Here is a 21,110-nt window from a genome sequence, read left to right as displayed (position 1 = left end):
AGATAATCTTTCGATTAAAGACTTTCAATTCGTAATGGCCTATTCAGGTCTAGGGGCTTGAGCTATAGGATCCTTTAAATCGGTAATCCAAACCCTTCCATTCTAGAGTTTTGTAGACGCCACTCGTCAAGAAAATTCAATGATAAAAAATAACGAGAAAGCAAAGATTTTGAAAGTAATGAATATGAATAGTAGAGATTTCAAGAATCATGGTTTACATTTCATGTGATACATATGTAATACACAAAACCATGATAGATGACAAAGGAATGTCTGAATTTCAGAAATCTTGATGTCACATTTAAATGTGGTGGCGGAATTGGATAGTACTTAGGAGAGTGAGCAGAGTTCTTAGATTGGCTTGGCATTCTAAGAAAGATTAAAGAATTTAATAAGCATAGTTTCTAAGGTATAGTGTAGCATTTAACAATTAAAGGCAAAAACTAAAGGCACTATGGTCAAGGAAAGTTGTAGTCCTACATTGCTAAGGTACCTAATTGTATAAGGCACACTTAAAATGCAATCCTGGTTCTCTACAACAATACTGCTCTGATAACAATCTGTCACACCCCCAAATAGGGCCTGGGGTATTTGTGACTAATTATATCAAATCATAGTTGTATAAACAAGAACGACTCTATATTAGACGTTTTATTGAGTTTTGCAGCGAAAGATAAATAGATTACATTGTATTTAGAGCATTAAATATTTTTAATTGATATGATATGTAATGAAGACTCCAAGCATAGCAAGCAATCATCATCAAAGCAGCAGATATACAGCGGAAGCAATATTTAAGTACCTGAGAATAAACATGCTTTAAAAAGTCAACACGAGGTTGAGTGAGTTCATAGGTTTATCATAAATCAATAGTTCAGTATAGCATTAGAGCACAAGATTTTAGCTTAAAATTGATTGATACCAAATATATCAATCGAAAGAGTTGCTGTTTCGCGACTAAACAAAAGTTACCCCGTGACACCTTGTACTGTCAGTGTCATTGAATCATTATTATGTATCCAAAGACCAACGGTCAAATGGACAGAGACGTTACTCTCAATAGCGCTATTCATAAAAACTAAGCTTGCATCTTATACCTCAGCAATTAACGATATTACGGCAGGGATTTAGCATGACAAAGCACGTATATAGTATAAAAGTTTTAGTACTTGTGTCTAACGTGTAAAATAGTTATAAAAGTTGCGCATGTATTCTCAGCCCAAAAATATATATAAAAAGAGAGCTATGAAAACTCACGATACGATATGATAGTTTGTAGTAATTATGCGTATGATGGCACTGAACAAGTGCGGAGTTGACCTCGGATTCACAAACCTATATCATTATATATATATATATATATATATATATATATATATATATATATATATATATATATATATATATATATATATATATATATATATATATTAACACATATACTCGTAATCGAATAAGTTTATATTATTAATGATATAGTTGTTATATCTAATAATATATAGATTTCATTAACAACTTAATATATTTATTTTATATACCTTGTATAAATAATCAGTGTTTAAAATATTAATATAGTTTCGTTATATATGTTAAATATCTTTTTATATAACTTGGTAAAATAATATGAAACGCCACGTTCATACCGATTATAAACGATTCATAATAGTTGGTTACGTCGCGAGGTACTTGACCTCTATATGATATATTTTACAAACATTGCATTCGTTTTTAAAAGACAATCTTTCATTTCATCGACAGTTGACAGCATGCATACCATTTCATAATACATACAACTATAATTGACTTAATAATAATCTTGATGAACTCAACGACTCGAATGCAACGTCTTTTGAAATATGTCATGAATGACTCCAAGTAATATCTCTAAAATGAGCAAATGCACAGCGGAAGATATCTTTCATACCTGAGAATAAACATGCTTTAAAGTGTCAACCAAAAGGTTGGTGAGTTCATTAGATTATCATAAATAATCATTTTTCAATAATATAATAGACCACAAGATATTCATAATTAGAAAACAATCTGTGCAGGTCTGCTCACTGCTGTAAAATCATTCATATGAAGAACACCGGAACCTTTCAAACAACTCACCAACGGTAGCTAATGCGTAGTGCAATGACAAAATCATCTCACCGTAGTAGTTAATACAATATAATTCTTACAACGGGGGCTAATGCGTACGCAATGCAAAATCATTCCTCCGAGGGTAGCTGAAACGGGGGCTAATGCGTACGCAATGCAAAATCATCTCTCCGTTACCAACTACCAAGTCGACTATAATACAATACAATACAATACATCGGTAGCTAACGTGTAGTGCAATGACGAAATCATCTCACCGATGGTAGTTAAAATGGTAGCTAATGCGTAGTGCAATGACGAAATCATCTCACTGTTACTAACTACTAAATCGAACCATATCGGTAGCTAACGCGTAGTGCAATGACGAAATCATCTAACCGATGGTCGATAATACAATCTTTATAGAAATCGAACCTCTGAATTCAAATAATTCTATCATAGAATGTAGTTTTGAATATTTGTGTCTATTTCGTCAAACGTTTATAGAAGCAGTTCATGTATTCTCAGTTCAAAAAATATATCTCAAAAGCATTTAGGAAACAGTTATAAAAATAGCGCATGTATTCTCAGTCCCAAAAATGTAAAGAGTAAAAGGGAATCAAATGAACTCACATTACTGTATTTTGTAGTAAAAATACATATGACGATACTGAACAATGCAGGGTTGGCCTTGGATTCACGAACCTATATTCAATCATGTATATTAAAATATATAATCGTAATTGAGTAAGTTTATATCTTATTATTAGTGATATAATCGTTATATTTAATAATTATAGGTTTTAGTAATTAATTAAGTTCATTTATTTTATATATACCTTAAATAAATATTTATTATTTATTATAAAAATATTAATATTAATATAATTAGGTTATATGTATTAAGTATATTTGTATGTAACTGATATTTATTTGGTAAAACGATAATAATGATAATGAATAAAATTTTGATTATAATATTTTTAATAATGATAATAATGTGCAATTTATTTAACGTACTTATCAAATTGACATATATATAATATTATGCTTAAATCATGATCTTTTATATCATATTATTATTATTATTATTATAGCTAAGTTTTTAATTATAATCTCTATACTATCTTATACTTAAGAATTACATTCATAATACTATACTTATTATATTTAACATTTTTAAAACCATAAACAGTTTACATACTTAAATCTTACTTACCTAATTATAATCATTTCCATGTTCATAACATAATTTTATTCTTTATCATAAACAATGTTAGATTATTATCATAATCATAATAATGATAATGATACATATTCTAATAATACTGAAAAAAACAAATCATATTTTTAATGATGTTAATAATATTGATATTAGTTATGATTTTAATTATAATCATAATAATAATAATGAATGATACATAATACCTATTTTTGCATTAGTAATAATAATAATAATTAATTATTGTACTTGTAATAATAATAATAATAATAATAATAATAACCAATAACAATACTAATAATAATAATAATAATAATAATAATAATAATAATAATAATAATAATAATAATAATAATAATAATAATAATAATAATAATTAGTAATAAATAACGTCATAATAATGATAACATAATTAATAATAAAAATAATAACAATAATAATAATGATTTTTTTTATAAGAACATGAGACTACCTTAGAAGCCCATTAACAAAAAATTATGTACCAAGCAGGGATCGAACCCGAGACCTCCTGCTACCCCAACATGTTCCCAAACCATCACGCTGCTTTTACTTTTCTGTTATAACCCATAAACCATTTTTATTTAATCCGTTCCTGTTGTTCTTCATCTTCTTCCTCTCAAACATAAATCGACCAAGAGTTGATACCAAATATAAAAAAAAACGTTTCTTATTTAATTTTAGTATTTATAAATAATACAAAAGTGACTTGATAGTGAATTACATTACAAAAAAAAAAGAAAGTAAGCACCTTGTGCTGTTCGTCGAGCACATAAAAAAATTGTGATTTTCGATTTTGATTGCTTAATAGCTAAAGTGTATAACACGAAATAGTTTCTAAATCACCTCTATAATCTTTTTGAGTACTCAATTGGAGCAGAATCATCAAAACAAGAATGAATTTTATGATGAACATAAAGCTTTGACTTTTTAATTTAAAAGTTTGACTCTCAAATTAATCTTTGATTTCGCTAATTAAGATTTGAAAACTTGCAGATATTTTGGAATGAATAATTCCTAACAACTCTGTGTTAATGGATTTTGAAATGTAATTAAATTTCGAGATTTGAAAGAAAATATTACGCGTACAGGGACCGAAGGTTTTATTTGAGTTTTTCTGTTTTTCCAAAACCAATTTGCAGATGATATATTAGATAAAATGAACTGATAATTGAAGTAGATACACTAGTTAATCACGGTTTGATTTGTTGTCTACAACTGGTCGACAGAATCAAGTCAAAAGCAGAAGCAGAAAAATAAAAAAATATAGAATAAAGAAGATGACAGAATTCGTACAATTAGAAGATAATGAAAGCTAACAACTTTTGTTTAGATTGTGAATGGATTTTTGGACGTATAACAGATCAGAGACAGGAAACAATTTCGTCAACAGGAGATGAAGAAAAAAATTCGGATCAGATTGCGATGGTTAACAGCTTTACATATTATATCTGTATATATATTAATAATTAAATTTTTTATATATGTTTATATATACATTATATAACTGTATTTATATAATTGTACTTATATATATATATTTGCTTATCTATATTTTTTTATTAAATTTTGTAATATAATATCACTCTATTAATAATTTTTATATGAATACTAATAATAATAGAAATATAATATTGATAATATTAATAATAAAAAAAATGATACTAGTAATAATAAAAATAAAAGTAAAACAAATGATAATAATATTATTACTATTTATACGGACAATAATACCAATATAACGATTATATATATATATATATATATATATATATATATATATATATATATATATATATATATATATACATACATATATATATATATATATATATATATATATATACATGTTAATATTTAAAGTAATAATAAGATTACTATATCAACTATAATTTAATTTATAATTAAACTTATTATATTAATACTACATTTTATTATTTATGTAATATATATATACTAACATACATTGAATATTTAATATTTATATCTTCTAATATATTACAATATCCATATAGTCAATAATCATATATAGAATTTATATATATATATATATATATATATATATATATATATATATATATATATATATAATTATGTTTTTAAATATCAAGTTTTAAATTATCTTAAGGTATCTATCATAATACTAAATCACATAATAATTTAATTAAAAATGTATAATTATTTACATATATACTTATTTATATATACATCTTTATTTACAACAATTGTTCGTGAATCGTCGAGAATGGTCAAAGGGTAAATGCATTCATGTAATCTGTTCCAAAGTTTTCGAGACTCAACATTACAGATTTTGCTTATCGTGTCGGAACCATATAAAGATTAAGTTTAAATTTGGTCGAAAATTCCCGGGTCGTCACAGTACCTACCCGTTAAAGAAATTTCGTCCCCGAAATTTGATCGAGATAGTCATGGCTAACAATAAGAATGTTTTTCTGAAGAATATGAGCTGATAAATAGAGTTTTATTACTGTTTAGTAATATGGATAAGATAATTCGATTACTCGAAGAGTAAGAGTGAAGCTATCACAAAAGAGTGAAATAGGGAATTAAAGTTCGTCATAACTTTTGACGTTGTCTTGGTTGAATTCCAGAATTTAAGGGATTTAAAGAAAATCTTCGTAATAAGATTTGATCCTCCGGTAATTAAGGAATTTAGGATTTGCTTTAAATGTGATCATCTGTTTTGATTGTTCTGTCGGATATTTCACTATAAATCCATTCCCTCCTTTTCCTTTATATCTTGGAGTTCCATACTTTTGTTTTCTCTTCCCCAATTTAAGTCAAGCGAATAATGATCCAGAATTCATAGATATGAAATTCGAAATGGACAAAGCTAATGTTCTAAGAAAGAAATTGTAATAGCACGATCTTAATAGGTTAAATTACCAGAATTCCATAGAAAATATAGAACTATCAGGAAGATGTGTTCTTGATATGTTTGGAGATTAAGTAGAATGTAAGAGTCGTGTAACATGTCACATGATGACATCATAATCTATGAATCACCACGTTCCATTTAGAAACTTAGCGTGACTTACTGTTATATAATCACGTTGATCAAGTGTCATTATATTATACTAACTCATGCATCAATTTCCAACACTACTTCAAAACATTCATATTTTAAATTTGAAGATTTACAGAATATAGAAACTAACATAGTTTCTTTTATGATGTAATACAGATAGCGCGAAGAGGTAAATGATTTCAGATAAGAACAATTATGGGAATATCTTCAGAAATATGGAGGATATTTATAATGAAAGATACGATGATATCTTAGAATTTCTAATATCGATGGATGATGAAGAAAAATTTGTTTGCAAGAGTTTAGAGTCAAAAGCAAGGTATTCGTTAATGACTTCAGCATGTACGGAATCATTTGGATTCTTTGAGTTCAGGTTTAGTCTTTGTGATTTGTCCACAGCCTCCTTCATGGTTTGCTTAATTCGTTTTTCAGTTCTAACTTTTCTGAATTTTGCAAACACACTTATTCTTTATCTTTATACCTTCGACTGTTAAGGTCGTGTACAGTTTTTGCTGCTGTATTCAGCTTTTTCAGAATTTGAAGTATTGATTTGTAGACTGGGTGTTTTTCAGAATTTCAGATTGGAAGATCATAATTCTAAGAGATAAGGATTATATGTATACTTATAATTGTTGATGTAGACATGCTGCGAGATTTCAAAATACTGATTTCTAATTCCGGGTAATTGGTATAGTAATTCTCGTTATAAGATGTAAATGAGTAAATGATAGGGTTTCACTGAATGTAATGATTTTTCGGAAAGTCCAAGATCAATGAAGTTGTCGGTAAGTTTACTGCTATTGTGGTGGAATATAAACGGTTCCTCGGTAACGATGATGATAGGCAACTTATATATCAAAGTTATAGTAGAGTTTATTCGAATGAAAAGTCAAAATTGGTTTGTTGAAGCTGTGACAAAATTGGCTAATTTGAAAAAGAATTGCAATGTTATCTACGGTAATAATAATGCCGAAGGAGCTAGCACAGATACTTGTTAAAAGTTTACTCAGGTTCCGAGTGTTTTCAGGTGCATAACTATATGCATTAATCTTTTCTTTCGTAGATGAAGTGCGGTTGGTTCATCCTCTCGATTAAGGTGTTTTCAAGAATCATGAAAGGTTTGAACGCAGATTGTAATCGTCAAGATACAAATGAGGTTTAAGATGAAATCAAGTGGCAAACTTGAAGAAATGTTTAGTTTCATATGTTATAATCAATATTTTAATTCATTTTAATTGTCCAATATTATTAGTCCACAGTCGATAGTCCACAGTTAACAGTCCAATAATTCATATATAGTTTAATATATAATATTCGAATTTATTAATATGTATCGTGACCCGTGTACATGTCTCAGACTCGATCACAACTCAAAGTATATATATTATTGTAGAATCAACCTCAACCCTGTATAGCTAACTCGATCATTACTGCATATAGAGTGTCTATGGTGATTCCAAATAATATATATATATATATATATATATATATATATATATATATATATATATATATATATATATATATATATATATATATATATATATATATATATATATATATATATATATATATATATGTGTGTGTGTGTGTGTGTGTGTGTGTGTGTGTGTGTGTGTGTGTGTGTCCATATGATATGTCAAAACCTTATATACGTTTCCCAATATTTAAAGTGCGTAAAATAAATAACAGAAATTAAATGACGATAAATAAAATTGCGAAAATAAAAATTGCGATAATAAATTGCAATAAATAAATTGCGATAATTAAATCGCGATAATGTAATAGGGAATTAACAGTTAGCTAGGAACAGTTGGATGGATTTTGTTAGCGTGGATTCTTAACAAAATTTTTCATAGTTAATTTGTTTGTTTCTAACAAATTTTATTTTGTTCAATGTTTTCTTTATTATGCCACTTGTTGGATTCTGATAGGTCAAAATCCAAATATGAAATTGAATGAAAATGGTTATTCTGTGATGAACGGATTCGTATATCTGTGGATGTAAGTAGGATAGTGAATAACTGTTGAATCAGATTCGAAGAATGTATAGTGTAACTTATTAATGTGAAATCTAAATATTTCTCGGGTATTACCTACCCGTTAAAATATTTTCACCATTAACAGTTATACGAAGGAAATTTTTTTTTTATTATAATCTTTATGAAAATATATATACATATATATTTTCTTCAGAGGTAATCATGGATTTAATGAGTTAATGTGATATTAAACTCATTTGATTTACCGTTGGAACAAGAATATATAATCTCTAAAACATTAGAGATTACATAATCTCCATGAAGAATGAAGATAATTGATGTAGAACGATACGTAGAACGATGATTATACTCGAGGTATAGAATGAGATGTTGAGGCATGGATTGTTGATGGTACGGGTGCTGTTACTGATGGTACTGTTGGTGCCGGTGATGTTGCCGAAGCTGGTATGTTTTGCACCATATTTTCTAAATTGATTACTCGAGCGCGAAGCTCGTCGACTTCTTCCATTATTCCGGGATGATTGTCGGTTCGGACGAGCGGATGAATAAGATCTAGAATTTGAGATGGTATATAATCGTGACGAGATACTCTGGAAATGAGAGAGAAAATGGTATTACGAACAGGTTCACCGGTAAGTGCTTCAGGTTCTTCGTTAAAAGATGAATTTGTTCGGTGGAAAGGATCGACTTATTCTCGTCTTTATTGATTAAGTCGACTACGAACTCAGCCCCTAATTCATCCGGAAGTGATGATGGCTGATTGGTTGATCCATTCCGGTCACACTGCTTTCGGAGCTCGAGTGAATATCCATGTCGGAATAGCTATCGGAATCTGAGGGACTCGAACTGGTTGAGGGATTCATCTCGTACGATCAGATGGAGGATTTTTGATAAGAAATAGATTATAGGATGTAGATTAGTACCCTGCAATACATAATTTACATATGCATATATAATACTAAAATCATATAAGTTATGGAGGAATCTACGGAAGCTGTCAGGCAAAGGTAACAATAACTGATACGCTAAGATATGAATTTATCTATACACTGTCTATGCAATAGAAGCAGTAAGATGTGTTTAGACTTTAAGGATGATAAGCAAATAATTTTTGAAACTAAATGATAAGCAAAACTTTTGACATGCAGACACGGTCGAAGTCCAGACCCACTAATGCATCTAAACAACTATCGGTTAGACACACTAATGCAAGACCTGGTTCGCTAAGACCACCGCTCTGATACCAACTGAAACGCCCCGTTCATACCGATTATAAATGATTCATAACAGTTGGTTACATCGCGAGGTACTTGACCTCTATATGATACATTTTACAAACATTTCATTCGTTTTTAAAAGACAATCTTTCATTTCATCGATAGTTGACAGCATGCATACCATTTCATAATACATCCAACTATAATTGACTTAATAATAATCTTGATGAACTCAACGACTCTAATGCAACGTCTTTTGAAATATGTCATGAATGACTCCAAGTAATATCTCTAAAATGAGCAAATGCACAGCGAAAGATTTCTTTCATACCTGAGAATAAACATGCTTTAAAGTGTCAACCAAAAGGTTGGTGAGTTCATTAGTTTATCATAAATAATCATTTTTCAATAATATAATAGACCACAAGATACTCATAATTAGAAAACAATCTGTGCATGTCTGCTCATTGCTGTAAAATCATTCATATGGAGAACACCGAAACCTTTCAAACAACTCACTAACAGTAGCTAATGCGTAGTGCAATGACAAAATCATCTCACCGTGGTAGTTAATACAATATAATTCTTACAACGGGGGCTAATGCGTACGCAATGCAAAATCATCCCTCCGAGGGTAGCTGAAACGGGGGCTAATGCATACGCAATGCAAAATCATCCCTCCGTTACCAACTACAAAGTCGACTATAATACAATACAATACATCGGTAGCTAACGCGTAGTGCAATGACGAAATCATCTCACCGATGGTAGTTAAAACGGTAGCTAACGCCTAGTGCAATGACGAAATCATCTCACCGTTACTAACTACTAAATCGAACCATAACGGTAGCTAACGCGTAGTGCAATGACGAAATCATCTCACCGATGGTCGATAATACAATCTTTATAGAAATCGAACCTCTGAATCCAAATAATTCTATCATAGAATGTAGTTTTGAATATTTGTGTCTATTCCGTCAAATGTTTATAGAAGCAGTTCATGTATTCTCAGTTCAAAAAAATATATCTCAAAAGCATTTAGGAAACAGTTATAAAAACAACGAATGTATTCTCAGTTCCAAAAATGTAAAGAGTAAAAGGGAATCAAATGAACTCACATTACTGTATTTTGTAGTAAAAATACATATGACGATACTGAACAATGCAGGGTTGACCTTGGATTCACGAACCTATATTCAATCATGTATATTAAAATATATAATCGTAATCGAGTAAGTTTATATATTATTATTAGTGATATAATCATTATATTTAATAATTATAGGTTTTAGTAATTAATTAAGTTCATTTATTTTATATATACCTTAAATAAATATTTATTATTTATTATAAAAATATTAATATTAATATAATTAGGTTATATGTATTAAGTATATTTGTATGTAACTGATATTTATTTGGTAAAACGATAATAATGATAATGAATAAAATTTTGATTATAATATTTTTAATAATGATAATAATGTGCAATTTATTTAACGTACTTATCAAATTGATATATATATATAATATTATGCTTAAATCATGATCTTTTATATCATATTATTATTATAGCTAAGTTCTTAATTATAATCTGTATACTATCTTATACTTAAGAATTACATTCATAATAATATACTTATTATATTTATCATTTTTAAAACCATAAACAGTTTACATACTTAAATCTTACTTACCTAATTATAATCATTTCCATGTTCATAACATAATTTTATTCTTTATCATAAATAATATTAGATTAATATCATAATCATAATAATGATAATAATACATATTCTAATAATACTAAAAAAAACAAATCATATTTTTAATGATGTTAATAATATTGATATTAGTTATGATTTTAATTATAATCATAATAATAATAATAATGATACATAATACCTATTTTAGCGTTAGTAATAATAATAATAATTAATTATAGTACTTGTAATAATAATAATAATTAATAACAATACTAATAACAATAATAATAATAATAATAATAATAATAATAATAATAATAATAATAATAATAATAATAATTAGTAATAAATAACATCATAATAATGATAACATAATTAATAATAATAATAATAACAATAATAATAATGATTTTTTTTATAAGAACATGAGACTACCTTAGAAGCCCATTAAAAAAAATTATGCACCAAGCAGGGATCGAACCCGAGACCTCTCGCTACCCCAACATGTTCCCAAACCATCACGCTGCTTTTACTTTTTTGTTATAACCCATAAACAATTTTTATTTAATCCGTTCCTGTTGTTCTTCATCTTCTTCCTCTCAAACATAAATCGACCAAGAGTTGATACCAAATATAAAAAAAAAAACGTTTCTTATTTAATTTTAGTATTTATAAACGATACAAAAGTGACTTGATAGTGAATTACATTAAAAAAAAATTAAAAATAAAAGAAAGTAAGCACCCTGTACTGTTCGTCGAGCACATAAAAAAATTGTGATTTTCGATTTTGATTGCTTAATAGCTAAAGTGTATAACACGAAATAGTTTCTAAATCACCTCTATAATCTTTCTGAGTACTCAATTGGAGCAGAATCATCAAAACAAGAATGAATTTTATGATGAACATAAAGCTTTGACTTTTTAATTTAAAAGTTTGACTCTCAAATTAATCTTTGATTTCGCTAACTAAGATTTGAAAACTTGCAGATATTTTGGAATGAATAATTCCTAACAACTCTGTGTTAATGGATTTTGAAATGGAATTAAATTTCGAGATTTGAAAGAAAATATTACGCGTACAGGGACCGAAGGTTTTGTTTGAGTTTTTCTGTTTTTCCAAAACCAATTTGCAGATGATATATTAGATAAAATGAACTGATAATTGAAGTAGATACACTAGTTAATCACGGTTTGATTTGTTGTCTACAACTGGTATACAGAATCAAGTCAAAAGCAGAAGCAGAAAAATAAAAAAATATAGAATAATGAAGATGATAGAATTCGTACAATTAGAAGATAATGAAAGCTAACAACTTTTGTTTAGATTGTGAATGGATTTTTGGACGTATAACAGATCAGAGATAGGAAACAATTTCGCCAACATGAGATGAAGAAAAAATTCGGATCAGATTGCGATGGTTAACAGCTTTACATATTATATCTGTATATATATTAATAATTAAATTTTTTATATATGTTTATATATCCATTATATAACTGTATTTATATAATTGTACTTATATATATATTTGCTTATCTATATTTGTTTTATTAAATTTTGTAATATAATATCACTCTATTAATAATTTTTATAAGAATACTAATAATAATAGAAATATAATATTGATAATATTAATAATAAAAAAAATGATACTAATAATAATAAAAATAAAAGTAAAACAAATGATAATAATATTATTACTATTTATACGGACAATAATACCAATATAATGATATATATATATATATATATATATATATATATATATATATATATATATATATATATATATATATATATATATATTCATTTTCATATTAATAATTACTAATATACATGTTAATATTGAAAGTAATAATAAGATTACTATATCAACTATAATTTAATTTATAATTAAACTTATTATATTAATACTACATTTTATTATTTATGTAATATATATATATATATATATATATATATATATATATATATATATACTAACATATATTGAATATTTAATATTTATATCTTCTAATATATTACAATATCCATATAGTCAATAATCATATATAGAATTTATATATATATATAATTATGTTTTTAAATATCAAGTTTTAAATTATCTTAAGTTATCTGTCATAATACTAAATCACATAATAATTTAATTAATAATGTATAATTATTTACATATATACTTATTTATATATACATCTTTATTTACAACAATTGTTCGTGAATCGTCGGAAATGGTCAAAGGGTAAATGCATTCATGTAATCCGTTCCAAAGTTTTCGAGACTCAACATTACAGATTTTGCTTATCGTGTCGGAATCATATAAAGATTAAGTTTAATTTTGGTCAAAAATTTCCGGGTCGTCACATAATACTGATAAATGATAAGTCGTATTATCTTTGTAATAATAGTATTTATGATAATAATAATAATAATAATCTTAATATTTAAGAAATGATACTAATACTAATATTTATGAAAATAATAGTAAGTTGTTTTGTTTTCATAATAATAATAATAATAATAACAATTCTAATCATAATAATGAAAATAATATTTAAAATGATAATAATAATAATGATAGTTTTAATAATAATATTAATGATCTTAATGATACTAATAATAATAATACTTATAATGATGTTAGTAGTAATAATATAATAATAATAATTATAATGATTATAATAATAACAATAATAATAATAATAATAATAATAATAATAATAATAATAATAATAATAATAATAATAATAATAATAATAATAATAATAATAAAGTGCTACCTTAAAAGCTTGTTCTAAAAAAAATATGCCACGATCAGGACTCGAACCCGTGACCTCTCGCTACCCCGAATCACCTCTTAACCATCTGAACTAGTTTGTCTTTCTGTTTTAAATCCCCTCTTATTTCTATTTAATCTATATCTTTTTCTGTTCTACATCTTCTTCTCCTTCAATACATTAGAATCGATTTACTCAATATAACAAGTTAAAGTTTGATTTCGATTTGCAAAGTTTAAACCAGAAACAACTGTATTTGGTACAATCATTCAACAAACAAAAAGAAAAGAAAAAAAAAATTAAAAAATAAAAAAACTATGTTGCTGTCGCAGCTTTATTTAAAAAAAAATAATGTTTTCGATTTCAAGCATGATTTGGACAATTATTTCAACATGAACCAGGTTCTAAATTGTTCATATAAACTTTACGAATCATCAATTTCAACAGAAACATTAAAACGAATACAGATTTTGCGATGAACATAAATTTTGACTTTTTTTTGAAATTACCTTTGACTTCAAAATTTGTACTCGATTTTACGATTTGGCTTTTGAAACTTTCCAGATAGTTTTAGTATAAGATTCCTAACATTATTGCATTAATCCATTTTGAAATACAAATCGAAATCGAGTTTTGGCGAAAATCTTCAAGAACATAGGTATATCGCTGTTTTTTTTAAAAAAAAAATAAACAATTAAATAATTCTGTTTTTCTTTAACAATTAATAGCAATATATAGAGTGCTTGTGAGTGATTGATATAGATTATGTGGTTGTCGACTAGATCACAACAGGAAGAAAAATAAAAAATTTCAAAATCAATCACGATTGAATAAAAAAATAAAAGCAGATAAATAAAATAAATAAAAAATAGAAGCAGATATGGATCACGAAAAAAAATAAAAAATATAAAGTAGAGATCACGATTGAAAAAAAAATAATACAGATAGTGTCTTGACCTAATTTAGGTATCTGTCCACTTCAATTTTTTTTATTAATATAAATAATTAATAAATATATTAATAATAATAATTATTATTTTAATAATAATAATCCTAATTAGAAAAAATGATAATAATAATATTATTAATGATAATATTATTAATGATAATAATAATATTAGATTGTATTTATTTTATAATAATAATATTGATAATATGCATAATAATAATTAGTACAAATGTTAATAATGATATTAATAATAATAATAGATTGTAGTATTGATAATAATAATACTTATAATAGTAATAATGTTAAATACAAGGTTAATGATAATTATTAATCATAACAATATTATTAATAATAAGTTGTATTAATTCAACAATAATGATATTTATAATAATTTTAGTCAAAGTGATAATACTAATAATACTAGTAATTATGATAATGATAATTATTAATATTAATAATAATACTGATAATAATAATGATTGTAAATGATATATATATACACACATATATATTTATATATTTTTTTATAGCCGGTTGTTCGTGAATTGTCGGAATCATATAAAAGTTAGGTTTAAATTTAGTCGGAAATTTCCGGGTTGTTATAAAACTCATGAAGACCCTAAACAATATCCAAAAGAACCGAAGCAATCTTACCCGAGTTAACTACCCTCTTTTATGGCAAAGGCCCATTCGAAGTAGAGACAGAAGGCAAAACTACTACACCCTTATCAACTCGATTTTTAATCGAAACACAACCAATACCATGACCAATATCATTATCGTTAGTAATCAAAATATAGCATAAAATTAACTACTCCCACATAATAATTTGTTATACCTTCTATATAAGTATTACCGATTTCTAGATAAATCAAATTTTATTATTAATAGGAGGTTCAAATCTCATAAGATAGCATGAAATTAATTACTATACTACCACATAATATACTGTCTATTCATGTATTACCGATTTCTAGATAAACTAGTGAAATGACCCGTGAATTCACGGATTTGTTTAAACGAAACAGTTTAATGATATGTTTTAGGTATTAAGTAAATGTAAATGCTAAAGCCATTTAGTTTAATGACCCGTAGAATTACCGATTCCGACTAAAAAACTTGTTGTTGTCTTTACAAACATATTGCGACATTATTTTCGCATACATGTGTAACGTAATTAATCTCGTAAAAAGAACATATATTTGAATATTAAAGATATATTAATAATAATTATAATTATAATATAATTATAATAATAATAAATAATAATTAATAATAATAATAAAGTTTGCTTAAAATTTGAGCATTTATATTTTTAATAATAATTAATAATTATTCGTAATAATAAATGTCTCTTAAAATAATTTAGTTTAATTATAAAATAAATAGATTCATGACATTATCTTAAGGGCTCAGATTTTTTTCTTTTTCTTTTTAATTTGTTATTAACAAAGGAATTAGTTTAATTATGAAATCATCATTATAGGATTTTAATAGAAACTATAGATATAAGAAAAAGATATTTCAAGTTTCACCTAATTTCATTGTAAGTAATATCAACTTAAATGTAATACCGAGTATAGCTACATAGAATGTATAAACAATAATACTATCAAGCGCGCAGTGTTCTTCTTACCATTTATTAGACACTTGTAAAGATGATTCATCATCCAAAAGACAAATTACAAATTGCAATTGCAATATTATTGGAGGATTGAATAAAAGGATACGTGTCGCATTTGCATATATTGCACTTATTTTTTTACCACAAATCACACTATAGGGTTCTTACACGTACTAAATTCATCAAATATCAAATCAAATACTCCGTATTGAATTATATAAAAGTCCACCAAAATCAGTCTGAACAGGTAAAATATCCAATTCCACCATTTCCTCCCTGTCCAATGTCTTATTCATGTACTTTTTAATTCCAATTTAAAAACCAATCTAACAACTATTGCCAACACGTTTGGTGCTACTTTCACTTGCTCACGATAAAACTATGCTTTTTAAAAGGTATTTGATATTGATATTACAAAAAGTATCTTCAATAAGATTACAAAAACCTTCTACGTCATTCTAAAAATATTAGAAGGTGTTGTATATTTGAAACAACTACATGTAGTGAAATTCGTTTGGTGGTTGAAGGTTAATCACTAACAAATGATAAACAGATCATATCGTAATTGATATAGAACTTTAACACAGTTGAAAGGTGAGTATAAACAAGTTGTCATTAAGACTTACATGTGCTTCCAAAGAGTACGATAGGTCATGAGGAAGTCGCGCCATAACCCGTTAGGGACGTGTGGGGCGAACCTTTTTATATGACATCATTAGCGCTTAACTATACTAAGGAGTATAATGTACAGTTCTTAAGCAGAGCGCAAACCAACGAAAAGCACTGTAGGTGGTTGGCATGATCCCGACAAAGTACAATCGACAGAAAACATTAGAGTCTGCAAGACGACCATGACAGACAGCTGGCAGACTGTGCGGAGATCACTTCCCCTTTTTCAGATTTAACCGATCAAATAGTACGACATGGCAAAAGCATGTTCCCTTTGTCCTATTACGTGGCACTAAATGACGAAGTTGTACAACTATAAATTAGGCATCAAGCCCTCATTGCATTCAACAGACTTAAATTACACACTGATTCACATACTTAAGAAAATCTTAAGTTCATTCACTGGACGGAATAATCAACCCGCGTTACCGGAATCTCGACAGCTTCTCAGCTACTCTTAACGGATTCAGGTAACGTTTATTGAACATAAAAACCTAACACCCTTCTTGAGCCATCAATACTGGCTAGCCCGATGATGGTGGGTCGATTTTTAACCACCCATGTTGACATCATCATCATCTTACATTAGGGTTATTTACGGTGCACCAGACTGGAGAGTTAAACTTGAATGACTCTTAAATTTTATTATTTTGTTGACAAGTGTAGACCGAATCCTATGAATTAATTCTATGCTTGATGAAATGACGCTATCAGCCTATCATGGTCCTTTCAAGCTCATTTAAAGCGGCGTAACAATTAAGTTCTGAAATCTTTCAATAAATTTAGAATGAACAAACTGACTAAAATCTAATACAATCAAATGTGCATGATCGAGTTACAAGACCAGCTTGAAACAGATATACGAGTATACAATGCTGAAAACGAAACTAATGCACACACAACACGAACCATTTAACCCTCGTGTCTTAACACATTCCTATTAACACGAAACATCATATATGGAATGCCAAAAGAGCACTTTTATTCTAATTATTAATCCAGATCCGGCCCAAGAATTCGAGCACCATTTTGTATTTTTTTTATTTTTATATTATATATTTTCGGGAAAAAATGAAAATGAACAAGGGAGTATACCCGCCACGTAGGTCTTCAAATCCGAGCCGTTAAAACAAGCGTCACCAGATATCCGTCTTGGGAGCCACTCACCATATCCTATTTGATCGAAGCGGTCACTTACACGTGTCACATACTTAGCTGTCGGATCGGATAGCAGAAGCAATAACATTTTAGATTACGTTCTAACCTTTCGCCACGTGTCAATATGCTTCACAATTACAACTTTGCCCTTGCTTCTTTACGTTCGGCACACTCTTATCAATTATCATGTGATCAGTTATTTTATCTTGTTATATCTATCTATCTATATCTGTATCTACAAGATCTTAGGTTTTATCTTCAGATCTAACTTCTTGCGATCACAAACCTCTGTTCATCATAATTATTATCCCCACAAGGTACAATTTTTTATTCCTTTTTTTCCATACTCAGTTCTAATTTGAATATTTGATTCAATTTCAATTTGATTTAGAGTGTAAACAAGGTGTTAAATTTTACAGTTTTGCTGTTAGGTTTGAGTTAATATCAATCGATTTGAGTGATTTATGATACTTACGTCTTCAGTAACGTGTTTTGATGATTGATCATGTGCTTGATTCATTCGGTTGGTAACAGTTAGGTACAGATTTAGGTATCTCTATTAACCCTAAGTTTCACCTAATTTGATTGCTTACGACAGCAGTTGTGCTGGTTGACCTTACAATTGTTAACCTAAGTTGATTGATTTTTAAGTAATTCTTTTGTGATTTTATCTTTCAATTGGCTAATACTTTCAGCAATCTCTTACTTTGTATGTAGTTGAATTGAATAATTCTTCTCTTAGAATTTATTTTTATCGTCAAACTGTTTATGGTTTGTACTTTCATCTTAAAAGTGTGGTTATTTGATTTATATTCAGGTGGCAGTACCATGTGGGTTGTTTGAATTGGAGCAAGATAATCACTTTTGTTGCTACTAAATAATTTATTTCATTATTGTTGCAAGAGATGAACAAATGCAGAGGGTGTGGAATATTAGGAAGGATGGTGTTACCAAAAGATGTTTTAGTTAGCACTTATGAATATTCACTTATGTTAGATCCTGCCGTATCTGTTTGGGATTGTATTGTTCGTAAGATTCGATATTCGTTTACATCTGAGTGGGTGTAGGGGTCAGCAAGCAGGCGTTAATTTTAGTATTTTTTATAAAGTTTTTAGTAGTGGATAGCAAAGAAAACAAAGAAACGAACGGTTATAGTGGTAAATAAATACTTGCACGTATTAGAAAGAGTAGGTTTTTTTATATAGGATAAAGACATGGATTGTGGTAAAGCGCCTTCTGGTGTGAGAAAGATGAAGAAGAAGCAAGTGAAAGACGAATTGGATCGTATCAAACAGGCTGAAAAGAAAAAAAGACGATTGGAGAAAGCACTTGCCACCTCAGCAGCCATTATTTCAGAGCTGGAGAAGAAGAAACAGAAGAAGAAAGAAGAGCAACAGAGGCTGGATGATGAGGGTGCAGCCATAGCGGAAGCAGTTGCACTGCAAGTTCTAATTGGTGATGATTCAGATGATACAGATGACATTACTTTCCAGGACCCTTATCGTCAGCAGCCATACAGTAGCAGAAATGATGAATTTTGTTCGATTATGAGTGCTCGTGGAGGATCCAGATGTCAATGGAGTGGATATGGTGAAAACGGGTCTTTTGTGAAGGGAGTTCAGGGATCGTATGTTGATGATGTACATGCAACTGGTCAATTTGCTGCACAGGCTGTTTCTCGTCTCCAGATTGCAGATGATGAAGACGTTAATGCTTATGTTTTTAATAGAATGGTGAGAGGGTGAGGAGTTAGATCTGTGAATGATCTATTTGATGATGGATTATTTATAAAATGTCTTGTGTGTATTATCGGTCTTGTTTGTATCACCATGTTAGTGCTCTTTCGATCTTGAAAAACTTATGGGGTTGCATCATGCATGTGAAGTCTATTTGTATATTTCGAGCCCCTATATTGTAACTGAATTATGTAAATAAAATGTGAATCTAATAACTGATTACTCCGTACTTGTCTATATTTCTTCTTAGTGTCTGGTAGGCCAAAAGGACTGTAATTAGTATGGAGTGAGTAGCATAAAGGAGGCGCAATTGACCCGAACTAGAAAAATAACCATCGGGCCTGGCATAACCACAGATCAATAGGGGTCATTTTGCACAACCCAAACAAGATATGGGTTTGACCTGAACAAGACCCATAAGTCAGTTGACTGTAAACCGGTTGCCCATCTGAATATGTATCAGTTTTAGGCATTCACATGTATGATTTTCATGTCGTTTTGATGTATGCACACGTGAAAGAGACGTCCAAAAGGAAAATTTATGATGTGAAGTCTAGACATCAAAAGAGGAGAACATGGTCGCAGTGAAACTGTATGAGAAGCTTTCATTGTGTTCATCAAGATACCATCTATAAGTCCCAGTTGAACCTTGCTGACCTACTGATGGAATAAAGATCGTGACTGAACAATAAGGGATGAAAATACACACAAAACCTTCTCGGTTTCGAATCTGGAAACAAACCTTCACGGCTTGGATTTTATTACTAAATAAACTTCATAAAAAACTGATCCCATAAAATGATCCAGGGTACGAGCTAAATAGCAACAACTAAATGGATAAACTCAAACTAAAAATAAAATATAAAACGTGGAGTTTGTTCAACTCTCTTATTCCAATCTGC

The 21,110-nt window shown here is 28.2% G+C and overlaps 1 protein-coding gene across 1 annotated transcript; it reads left to right on the top strand.

The window, feature by feature from the left end:
- Window positions 1-19,293: 19,293 nt before the first annotated feature.
- On the top strand, window positions 19,294-20,437 carry LOC139869119 (uncharacterized). The gene has a single exon (XM_071857443.1). The coding sequence runs from the start codon at window positions 19,687-19,689 to the stop codon at window positions 20,215-20,217; it is 531 nt and encodes a 176-aa protein (XP_071713544.1). The 5' UTR covers window positions 19,294-19,686; the 3' UTR covers window positions 20,218-20,437.
- The last annotated feature ends 673 nt before the right edge of the window (window positions 20,438-21,110 follow it).

The sequence above is a fragment of the Rutidosis leptorrhynchoides genome, chromosome 9, assembly GCF_046630445.1.
Source record: "Rutidosis leptorrhynchoides isolate AG116_Rl617_1_P2 chromosome 9, CSIRO_AGI_Rlap_v1, whole genome shotgun sequence".
NCBI classification, from domain to species: domain Eukaryota; kingdom Viridiplantae; phylum Streptophyta; class Magnoliopsida; order Asterales; family Asteraceae; genus Rutidosis; species Rutidosis leptorrhynchoides.
The sequence above is the reverse complement of the archived record's forward strand: the minus strand, read 5'-3'. Positions and strand labels throughout refer to the sequence as shown.

Coding starts and splice junctions, on each gene's coding strand:
- LOC139869119 (XM_071857443.1), top strand. CDS start 19,687: ATGGATTGTGGTAAAGCGCCTTCTGGTGTGAGAAAGATGAAGAAGAAG.